The sequence below is a fragment of the Rattus rattus genome, chromosome 18 (assembly GCF_011064425.1).
Source record: "Rattus rattus isolate New Zealand chromosome 18, Rrattus_CSIRO_v1, whole genome shotgun sequence".
Taxonomy (NCBI): Eukaryota; Metazoa; Chordata; class Mammalia; order Rodentia; family Muridae; genus Rattus; species Rattus rattus.
In genome coordinates, this window is record NC_046171.1 from 1,355,714 (window position 1) to 1,367,361 (window position 11,648).

General features: G+C 53.4%; 1 protein-coding gene across 2 annotated transcripts; it reads left to right on the forward strand.

Annotated features, from left to right (window-relative positions):
• The first annotated feature begins 264 nt into the window (after window positions 1-264).
• Window positions 265-9,831, forward strand: Icoslg (inducible T cell costimulator ligand). 2 transcript variants are annotated; one of them, XM_032888889.1, is made up of 7 exons: window positions 265-479; window positions 2,210-2,265; window positions 2,862-3,221; window positions 4,761-5,054; window positions 6,480-6,641; window positions 8,308-8,337; window positions 9,746-9,831. In XM_032888889.1, exons 1-7 carry the CDS (start codon window positions 469-471, stop codon window positions 9,799-9,801), a joined length of 969 nt encoding a protein of 322 aa, XP_032744780.1. In that variant the 5' UTR covers window positions 265-468; the 3' UTR covers window positions 9,802-9,831. The 2 variants fall into 2 exon arrangements, with proteins under 2 accessions (XP_032744780.1, XP_032744781.1); XM_032888890.1 differs by having other exon boundaries at window positions 2,213-2,265.
• The last annotated feature ends 1,817 nt before the right edge of the window (window positions 9,832-11,648 follow it).

Consider the following 11,648-nt stretch of genomic DNA (forward strand, 5'->3'; position numbering starts at 1 on the left):
TTGGGGGCCAGCGACTGAGTATCGTGTCTTCCCATCTGCACCCTAAGCCTCAGCCCCCAGCCTTTCGGCCACATGGGAGCCGGCCCTCCTTTTGCGCTCGCCGGGATCCACGAACCACCCCACACCCTCACACCTGTAACTCATGCCCACATCCCCTACCCTGCCCAGCATCAGACTGAGCAGCGTTCCCGACTCGAAGAGCGGAGGCGGAGCTACCCGCCTCCTTCCGCCCCCTAGGGATGGGCCGAGGGCGGGGATCCCGATTGTGCCCAATTGGCCTGGCGCGCAGCGCTTGCGAGCGCAGTTACAGCCTGTCTCCTGCCGGCGAAGCCTCAACAGTCCCAGATTTCCGCGCCCCAAATCCTTGAAGCCCCCCAAATTCTCCGTGGGCTCCGAGGACTTCGGAACCCCAGCAGCTGCAGCTCTCCACTCTCCGAGGTCCAGCACCCCGAAGTCTGCTCTCGCACTATGCAGCTAAAGTGAGTCCGTTCTCGGTTGTGTCCCGTGAGTGGGTTGGGGGAGCCGGGGACCCACCCGAACTAGGGCTGAGAGCGCCCGACGGTAGCGCAGCGGCCCAGTACCGGCGCCGCTGTCCCCGGTTCCCGACGGCTAGCGGCCACACCTGGACCGGCCGGCTTGGACGGCAGGGGGCGGCGCAGTGCTAACCTGCTGCACCCTAGGAAGAGAACGGGCGCGTGGGCGGCTTGTAGGCGGAGGAAGGGCAAGAGCGGGGGCTGAAGGTGAAGACGCACAGCAGCCCTGGGCACTGGCTTAGACGCCGCCGCCCTTCTCCCTGTTGATTTCCCAGAAGGAAGGATGTGTGTTACCTCAAAGGCCAGCTGATACCCAGTGCATGGGGATGGGGCACCTCCTTGTACACTTGACTTCCCTCACAGATCCAGGCTGGGCAGGGGGAAGTGAGAGGGGTGTGTGTGTGTGTGTGTGTGTGTGTGTGTGTGTGTGTGTGTGTGTGTGTGTGTGTGTGACAGTTTTGCACTCCGGCTTTTTGCTAAAATATTTCCCTCAGGCACTTGTACGGTACTTGGTGAAGTCCTCAGTCCACAAGTGTCCTAACCACAGAGTCTCCAGGGAGAGAAAAGGGGGGCGCTTGCAGGCTACGGAGTGGCTGGTGGCGAGTGGCTGGCGTGAGTTTGTGGTTTGCCCACTGACCGTAACTGTAGGGCGCGCTCTCTCTCTCCTCTCTGTCTCTCTCTCTGTCTCTCTCTCTCTCTCTCTCTCTCTCTCTCGCCGCTCTCTCTCTCTCTCTCTCTCTCTCTCTCTCTCTCTCTCCTCTCTGTCTCTGTCTGCCTCTCTTTTTCTCTCTCTGTCTCTCGGAGCTCTCTCTCTCTCTCTCTCTCTCTCTCTCTCTCTGTGTGTGTGTGTGTGCGCGCGCGCGCGCTCGCGCGCGCGCTTATGCACATGCCCACGCGCCCATGCTCACACACATTCTTGTGGCTCCCCAAGGGTTTCTCTTGAGACAATCTCTGAGAATTTCAGAGCTGCTGTTGAGAAAGAGTGAGGTTTTGTTAAAGGTGTGTGGGCAGCTGTGCAAGGTCTGTGACCCGCTGCAGGGTCTTAGCCGCTTTGGAGAGAGAGCCTCTATGGAACAGATGGTCTCGGAAGACTAGGCATGCGCTGGCTTAAGGCTGCTTTAGATAGAGTAGGGTGAAGTGCGCCCCTCTCCCACCACGCCTCTCCTTCTCCCCCTCACTCCCAACACCAACCAGGCCTCCTGTGTAAGAGGAGGACGTTAGGCTTAGATACACAGGACACAGTCTTTTTGGGTATCACCAAGGGTCTGGAACATGGTGTCCCACCAAGTTTGGTTTCGGATGGCCCTCTCCTGCCTCCTTTGGGGCTGTCAGGGGTCTCCATCTCTTTCAGAGGCAGCTTATGTCCCTCTATAGAAGATTAGGTCACAGGAAGGGGACACAGACTACAAAGCGGGGGACTCTCAGAGCCCTTTCTCCTCACACAAATCAACTGTCTTCCTGAGTTTGGGAGCTCTCGGGCTCTGGAAATTTGGGGTGGGGATGGGGGGGGGGGTGGGGGGTGTACGGTCCTGGTTGGATTCTCTGAGGTCTCAGTGGAAAAGCAGCCAAGGATCCTCCTCCAAGGGAGTTCACATCTCTCCTAGGTGCTACTGCTTTGTGTCCTCAGAAACCAGCCAGCCTGTTTGGAAGAAACACTATCTTGTTTGTCTTTCTAGCAGGTTCTTTTCCGGTCCTGGTCTGTTTTTGCTGCTATTTAGCAGTCTCTGTGTCGGTAAGTTCGGATGCTTCATGCTGTGTGGAGCATAGATGTAGAATAGTAGGGAAACCCTGGTCACTGCCCCTTCCGACAGCCTCTCCAGAGGCCCACTGGAGAAAGCCGGATCCCTGAGAGGTTGGGGATTTAGCTCAGTGGTAGAGCGCTTGCCTAGCAAGCGCAAGGCCCTGGGTTCGGTCCCCAGCTCCGAAAAAAAAGAAAAAAAAAAAAAAAAAAAAAAAAAAAAAGCCGGATCCCCATACCTAGGTTTGATGTGTAGGGTGGGTGATCATAAAGGGAAGTTGCTTTTCCAAACTTTACACTTCTCTTTGCATTTCTTGCTTGGGGGTCAGTGGAATGCCCCTCCTGGTCTCTTTGCATGGTGGATCACTTTTGAGAAGAGTTAGGGGTGTGGTGGGACCTTGCCAAAGCCAGGGAGGGAGCAGCCTTGGGATTCGGTGGAAGCTTGCACCTTATACCTGAGCTGGTACTATACACCCGCCACCCTCCTAATGAACCTTAGTAATGAATTCCTTTCTTGCCCTGGTGGGTTGGGCCAGGATGGGTGTTTGAATCTTAAGTAAATACATTGTATCATTTTTGAACCTCTGCAGAGGCTGAAGTTAAAGAAGTCAATGCAATGGTGGGGAGCGATGTGGAGCTCCGCTGCGTTTATCCTCGGAGAAGCAATTTCAGCTTGGATGATCTGTATGTCTACTGGCAAATCGTCGATGAAGCTAAAACTGTGGTGACGTATTACCTGCCCAGTGCTAACGAGTCTTCGACAATCCATGTGAGCAACTCCTACAAGAACAGGGCCCATCTGTCACCGGACCTCATGAAGGAGGGCGACTTCTCCCTGCACCTGGAGAATGTCACCCCTCAGGATACCCAGGAGTTCAAGTGCTTGGTCTTTAGGATGTCCACAGTGTTGGGCAAGGCCTTGGAAGAGGTGGTCAGACTGCGTGTGGCAGGTAAGACTCTCAAAGCAGAGATTGGCTTTGCCCAGCGTGATGCTCTGGGAAAGTCCTGAGAAAAATCCCGATCCCGACTGTCTTGGTGGTGGGCTTCTGTGCATCCGTGGAGCTCTGATCTTAGCAGAATCCATAACTCAAGACCCCCTGGTTTCAGAGAACTGCCCTTTTAAGCCATCTTTGTCTTCAGTTGCCTAATTCAGCTCGAAGCAGATACTGAGAACTGAGTAAATAGGGAGTGGTGGAGTGATGGCTTGTTAGATAAAGTGTTTACCATGCACACGTGAGGACCTTAGTTCCATCCCACCGCCTACCTAAAGTCAGGCATAGTAGCAAGCAGTTCTAGGTCTAACACTAGGGAAGCGGATAGGTGGACCCTTGGGGCTCGCCGGTTAGCCAGCCTAGCCTACTGAGCTTTGGGCCCCTCAAAACAAGGTGGAACAAACACTAGAGGTTTGTACTCTTACACACGGGCACACGTGGTCCCCCCTCCCCCCAGCCAGCACCTTCTCAAATGTGTGTGCCCACAAGGAATAAAGGATGCTAGAAATCTAGGGAAGTGCTTAGAGTCCACTAAGGATTCGGGGTCACTTAGTGGGGGGCAGATGTGTGTTCAGTGAGGAAAACCAGCCCGACCTGAGGGAGCAGGAGTTTGGTGTGGGAGCTGTCACTACCCACCAGGCTCAGTATCTTTCTCCCCACCCCTACCCCCACCTCCACCCCCCATTAGCCGCATTAATTGCTTTTGCAGCACCGTGACCAAAATACCTGATGTAGACAACCAAGGGACAGAGATGTCCCACAGTTTCAGGTTTCAGACCATCCTGGAGGGAGAGGCATGGCAGGGCAGCGCAGGTGGGGTGGCAGGAGCGTGTGACAAGAGAGCGTGTGGTGTTCAGTGCCCCACAGACCAGGGTGCCAAGAAGAGGGCAGGCTGGCTCTCTTAGCTCTTTTTCTCCTCATTGAAAACATTTGTATGGGTGTTCTGTTTGCGTGCGTGTCTGGCGGCCATAGAGCGAATCAAGTCTCGTGGGACTGGAGTTGCCGGTGGTTGTGAGCTTCCGCGTGGGTGCTAAGAATCACATCCAAGGGGGCTGGAGAGATGGCTCAGTGGTTAAGAGCGCTGACTGCTCTTCCAGAGGTCCTGAGTTCAAATCCCAGCAGCCACAATGTGGCTCACAACCATCTGTAATGGGATCCGATGTCCTCTTTCTGGTGGGTCTGAAGACAGCCATAGTGTACTATGATAAATAAATAAATAATAATAAAAAAAAGATCAAATCCAAGCAGAACAAACAGCCAGTGCTCTGAACCACCTCCTCTTACCCCCACTCCCCCATTTTCTCTCCTTATCCATTCTCCCAGTGCACCATGGGAGTTAATTCAGTTAATTAGATGGGTTTCAGGCCAGTGGAGTGGCAGTGAAGAGTTATCTGTGGGGCATTGCACCTCACCGCGGGCATGAACCTCTCTGGCTCTATCTTGCTTAGACTTCCCCACTGGTCAAACCTCCCTCACCACTGCCTCCTTTCCCTGCAGCAAACTTCAGTACGCCTGTCATCAGCACCTCTGGCAGCTCTGATCCTGGCCAGGAACGCACCTTCACTTGCATGTCCAAGAATGGCTACCCAGAGCCCAACCTGTATTGGATCAACAGGACGGACAATACCCAAATAGACGAGACTCTGCAGAACAACACTGTCTACTTGAACGAGTTGGGCCTGTATGACGTCGTCAGCACACTGAGGATCCCTTGGACACCCCATGTGGATGTTATCTGCTGTGTAGAGAATGTGGCTCTCCACCAGAACATTACTAGTATCAGCCGGGCAGGTGAGGCCCAGGCAGGTGAAGCCCAGGCAGGTGAAGCCCAGGCAGGTGAAGCCCAGGCAGGTGAGGCCCAGGCAGGTAAAGCCCAGGTAGGTAAAGCCCAGGCAGGTAAAGCCCAGGCAGGTGAGGCCCAGGCAGGTGAGGCTCAGGCAGGTGAAGCCCAGGCAGGTGAGGCCCAGGTCAGTGCCTAGGGACTCTGGGAGCCTCCAGGTCATAGGTTAGGTGAGGTCCATAGTGATAAACAGACTCCTTGCAGATGATTTCTATCAGAGAGAGGCAATGAGGGAGGTTCTTGGTTTCTGAAGGTGGGGACAGAGATTGCCGCTCAGGCCTCTCACAAGATCTTTCACTCACTGTCCAGGCAAGCGATTAGTGTTCCTGTCACCTACAGCAGCTGATTCTTGAGCTCTTCAGCCAGTGAGGAACACTGAGTCAGTGAGTCTTAGCAGCAACAGGACTTGGTCAGGAGGGAGGGCGATACCGGGACACTTCCCCACATTCTCTGCCTTTGAACATGTGCCCCCCCCAACCCCACCCCCATCTCATCCCATCCCAGGGAATTCAGCTGGCCTTGGCTACTGGCTGGGTCCTCTATGGACACCAAGACCTGACCTTCCCCAGAGGCCATAGCTGTCTTAGTCTAGATAAGGGACCAAGCCAGTCACTGGATACGAAGAATGATCGTATTAATAAGAGGTGTCCCAAATAGGTGACCCGCAGAGGGAGAAGGCTGGCAAGAGGCGGCCAGAAACTGGAGTGAGGTGGGGTGGGGACTAGTTGTCTCCTTTGGGGCCAGTAATGGTACTGGCATTCTTAGTGGGCACCAGTACGCTGTAGAAACGAGCATCACCCCCAGAAGAGCCCATATTTCTTTCATGCCCCTCCCTTTTGAGCCTGAAGACAGTGACACCAAGTCTTATAGTAGGACCAGGGGACCTTTGCCTGGAAGAGTACCCATATACCAGCCTGAGATTTTACAACTCACACGGTGATAACAGGAAGCCTTTTGAAAGCTGCTGACCCTTTCTTTCCATGGGGAAAACTTCTCCCTATCAAGGCCCTTAAGTCTGGAACATTTTCCCTTTCCTTTTCTTTTGTTTTTGGTGGGGGGTTGGGTTGACAGGATTTCTCTGTGGACCAAGCTGGCCTCTGCTTCCCCAGCGCTGGAATTAAAAGCATCTGCCACTACCACCCTGGTCCCATTTCCTTTCTTTAGACAGGGTCTCATGTAGCCATGGTGACTTTGAACTCCTGAACTCCTGATCTTCTCTGTCTCCGCCTCTGGAGGGATGGGATACCAAGCGTTCTTCCACGCTCAGTTTATGTGGTGCTGAGAACCCAGGGCTCAATGTTTGCTTAGCGAGCGAGCGCAGTGCCTGCCGAGCCACGCCCCCACCACGCCCCCAGCCAAGTTTCTCTTTCCCGCAGATAGTTTCACTGGAAGCATGAACACAGAGAGGCCACAGGAAATCCACAGAGAGGATACAAAGGTCCTTTTCTGCGTCCTAGCTGCACTTCTGGCGGTAGTGGTTGTCATTTTCATCATCGTGCTGTACAGATGCAGGCGTCGTCCCTGCCAGAGCTATACAGGTTTGCATGAGACTTGTTCACTGTTTACCTATGAACGCACTGGTTTCCGCAGCTTCCCACGCTCTTTGAGAAGATTTTCATTTAAGGTCCTATTTTAAAGTAGGCCTGTGGTGGCGCATGCCTTTGATCTCAGCACTTGGGAGGCAGAGACAGGTGGATCTCTGTGAGTTCGAAGCCAGCCTGGTCAATAGAGTGAATTCCAGGACAGCCAAAGGAACTCAGTCGTGAAAAAAAAAATGCAATTTTAAAAGCATAAGCATACTTAGTGATACAACCAGAATCCTCCTAGAAGAGGGTTAGGCCCTCCATTTTTTCTCTTTTACTTATTTATTTATTTATTTACTATATATGAGTACACTGTAGCTGTCTTTAGACACACCAGAAGAGGCCATTGGATCCCATTACAGATGGTTGTGAGCCACTATGTGGTTGGTGGGATTTGAACTCAGGACCTCTGGGAGAGCAGTCAGTGCTCTTAACCACCGAGCCATCTCTCCAGCCTCCATTTTCAGTAGAGTCAAGCTAGTGACAAGAAACTCACACTCCAAGAAACTCAAGGCTCCAGGGGGTGATGGAGCCTAGATCCAGAGGTGGGACGGATGAGCTGGCGAGCACTCAGCCTTTAAAGGTACAGGCTCACACTTAAACCCCAAGGGACAGTTCCCAGAGAAGCCATTTCTGTGGATGCTGTTCTAAGTTATGGGCAAGTATATGCCTGGAGTTTTGTGCACTCCAAGGACGGGCCCAGAAAGTAGAAAAGTCAACACATCTTACACGTGGGCCCCAGGGCAGGCTCTATGACCAGAAAGTCTAGAAATGCTGGAAGGACTCGGGAGCGGAATAAAGTTCTGGGTCAACCCCCAGCCTGGCTGAGCCAAGGACAGTACCTTCACGTTTTTAAAAATATTTTTACTTGTATGTATGTGTAGAAGTCCATGGAGGGCTCAAGGCCACTGAAGCCCCTGGACCTAGACATATACGTGGTTGTGAGCCACCATGTGTGTGCCGGGAACTGCATCCAGGTCCTCTTGCAAGAGCAGCAAGTCTTCTTAACCGCTCTCTTACTCAGGGTTTCTTTCTATTCCTGCACCAAACACCATGACCAAGAAGCAAGTTGGGGAGGAAAAGGTTTATTCAGCTTACAATTCCACACTGCTGTTCATCACCAAAGGAAGTCAGGACAGGAACTCAAGCAGGTCAGGAAGCAGGAGCTGATGCAGAGGCCATGGAGGGATGTTGCTTACTGGCTTGCTCCCCTGGCTTGCTCAGCTTGCTTTCTTTTAGAACCCAGGACCACCAGCCCAGGGATGGCTCCACCCACAATGGGCTGGGCCCTCCCCACTTTAATCACTAACTGAGAAAATGCCTTACAGCTGGGTCTCATAGAGGCATTTCCTCAAGGGAGGCTCCTTTCTCTGTGATAACCCCAGCTTATATCCAGTTGACACACAAAACCAGCCACCATAACGGCTGAGCCCCCTCTCCAGCCCTGACACCAAGTATCTAAAATGCTCCCTGCACACGTACTCCTTGAAATCCATCTTGCCTTAAAAGCAAGGTTTTCTGGGGAGCCCCCGTGGGAGCTTGGGGAGGATGATGGGTGAAGGGATGAAGCTACTGTATGCTCATCCTCCAACAAAGCCTGAACCTCTGCTTTGACCCACAGGACCCAGGGCTGTACAGCTTGAACTCACAGGTGAGTGTACCTGTGGGGAGAGGCCGGTTGGCTGAGTGGTCGTGACCTTTCACACCTCCGGTGGGCAGTTTTCCATACTTGATGATTCCAGAGTTGCAGAAACCCAGAAACCTGTGGCGGAAACTCTTGGACCCTGCATAGCAGACAGCCTGTCATAGGTCCCTGGGTCCCTCCTGCCTCTGCTCTGCAAGACCCATAGACTGTGACTCTGGCAGTCCAGAGTCCCTTGGTGGAGGTGTACACTCTGTGATTGGAAGGACAGTCGCAGGCGGATTCCGTAATCTCCAGAGGTGTGGATTCACATCCTGATTGTAGAAAAACACCTCAGAGGTTTTCGTTGACCACTAAGAGATACATATCCCTGGCTCTAAGTATCTTTACTACCTCAAAGTGACTGTACCTTCCTGAACCCAGCTTTTCCACGGTAGAAATGGCGATATGTGTGGTCCCCTCGGTGCGCTGGGGCCTGTTGGCTGACACCCACCACCCCCCACTCCCTTTGAAGCCTGAATTCTGGGCCACCTCGTCCTTACCCAGTCGTGAGGCTGTACTAGCCAGCTGTTTCTAGTTATCAGCCTGAGTCCCGGGAAGAATCATTTCATTGTCTCCAAAATTAAAACTTTGCATGGTTCCAGTAGCGTGAGCTTACCAGGCAGGCACGAGGAAGCAGGGCCTGCCTTCATCTTTCTCTCTCTTCCCTCCAAGATCACTCCTGACAGAACTCTGCCCAGGATGTGGACAGGGTTTCTAACGGACTCCTGCAGGCCTGGTGACAGAGGACAATGAGCTGTCTGCTTACGTGCTGTGATGAAGGCTAGGAATCCCTGGCTTTCCGAGGCTTGATCCCAGAAACCCCCGAGGGAGATCTCTTCCAGTGGGCGGGGTCATCAGACTGTGGAGAGGAAGCAGCTTGTGAGAAGATCCTTCTCCTGCCAGAGACTCAGTCCCAGGATCTTTGAAAGAGGGCATTTGAGCCACTCCGAAAGCACCTACAGAATCTACTGGAGACTGTTTTCCTGCAGGACCTTCCGTGAGGGAGGAAGCTTGACCTTATTTCAGTCTCAAGCTCGTTGGGCCTCCTAGAGGATATGTATGGGGTTCTGTCTACAGAAAACCTGCTGCTGGCTGACAAAATGGCTGGGCACTTGGCCTTGCAACATCAACGGGACATGTCTCAAGGCAAAATATGGCCCATCTGCCACACACAAGTGCTTCTCCATCATTGAAGGCCCTCAAACCTGACTTGTGGTGGATACAGAAGCTTCTGGAAAGCCTTGAGCTTTTTCAGTCTGAACACAAAATGAGAGGTCAGCTCCACTCAGTCTCAGCAGCCCATGGAGACCTCAGCTCCTGCCTCCTGGGTCTCCATGTCGTTGGCCAAAATAGAGCTAGCTGTTTTGTTTTCCAGATGGTTCCGCAAAGTTGGCTGCGTGGAAACATAGGTGTGCACAAGCTCCAGGTTGACGCAGTAGGCAGCATGGACTCACCAATGGGACACAGCATCTGACCCTAGTCGGGGACAAGTTCCTTCCCACCCAGAGGCTGGACATTCTAGACAGTCGGGGCCTGCTATATGGCTGGGGCTCAGTGCTGATGGATATATGAGATCTTCGGAACGAGGAGTGAGAACCCTGGGCTCGGGCTCAAGGGGACCAGTATTATGAAGACCTGTCCACATGGACTCTTTCTTCTTCACGTCGACTTCTTCAGTGAAATGTCTCCTCGCAAACAAAGCATTACTTAAACCCGTAGAACAGCAACTGTCCTTGTGGGTCTTGAGTTGACAGCTACAGTAAACGACCGTAAGGAGCAGTTGGGGGTGCAAGGAGCTGGGGTACAGTGCCCCTAGGACAGATGTTTGGGAATTAGCGGCCTCCCCGAGGCCCATAGTTCCGGGACACAGCCATGTCTCAGCTGTCCCAGGAACTCTGGTGCATCTGTAGGGCTCTTCTGTCTACTTTCACTCCCCCCCAACCCCCCATCAGGGGTAGTTTAGGGTTAGAAGAGGTCAACCCAGTGAGCCAGCCAGCTGCCGTGGGGCACCAGTCACTGCACCCCCCCCTTCCCCATGCCTCCTGCTTATGTCACACTGAGAACCCTTTATAGACCACTGGCCCTACAGTCACCATCACACTGCTGATCCCAGCAGTCCCCCACCTTCCTGTGGAATCCTGAGAACACTCCCCTCCCTTACCCCTAGCACATCAGCATTCGTGAGACTTGCCCTGTAACCTCTGACTCCTTCAGCCCAGAACCTTGCGGTCACTCTTTATCTAAGTTTGTAGATGGGGCATAGTGACTTCCAGAAACCCGGCAAGGGAATAAACATAAGATGTGCTATCTGCCTTGCATCTGGTGGCTTGTGTCAGTGTGGTGTGTCTTGTTCCATCCGCCCAGATGTTGCTACCACTCTGGGTGGCTCTATTCCTCAGGGGATATAGGTCATCACTCTGGGCAGTTCGTTACAGCCAGAGGTCTCTCCCAGCTTCCTGTAGACCCCAAAAATGTCCCAAGGGGGTCACCTGGTAGGTGGACAGGGCAGGTGGCCCCAGCTGGAGCTCATCGCATCCAATGCCTCTGGTTCCTCTCTGAAGTGAGGCACCTGTTCAGTCCAGACATTCCTGACAGAGACCCTGGCCTGGGATAACAGCTGTGGCTCTGGAATGGCCAGCCCCAAGAGAAGATGGCTCTTCTCCACTATAGCCTGCCCTGCAGTGGGTCTAGGATAGTTCAGCTTGCTCTGGACAGAGTACCCATCCCCACCTGGTCCAGCACCATCTTGGCTGCTGTATCTCCCTCCCAGTCCAACCATTTAAACAGAGGACAAACCCATGCCTCCGATGAGGCAGCAGCCTCTGTGACAATCACTCAGAATGATTTCATCCTTTGTCCCACCCACAGATCAGAGGACGCCAGGAGTCCAAGGAGGTGTAGCCTTGAGGTGGCTCTCATTAAAGCCTCCTGGCCCACCCTGAGACTCCCTGAATCAGAAATTCCCGGAGCCCCCACCCCACCTCTGATCACTGGTGAGGTTTTCATGCTGACCCCTTTTTAGACGGTCCCTTCCCCAAGATCCCTGACACTCCCTTCAGACATTCCCACAAGTCCTCCTGGGGTTTGTTGGCCTCAAACAGCACAATCCAAGCCCAGAACAGAGTGGCCCCCTGATTTCACCACCTCCCTCCCCTCCCCCTCCCAGCAGGCCTTTAGTCACATGTGGCCACCACTCACTGCTTGTCCCCACCTCCCCTTGACAAAACAAGAGCTAAACAATCCCTCACCCCCTCCCTGACGTCCCTTTCTAGGTCCCA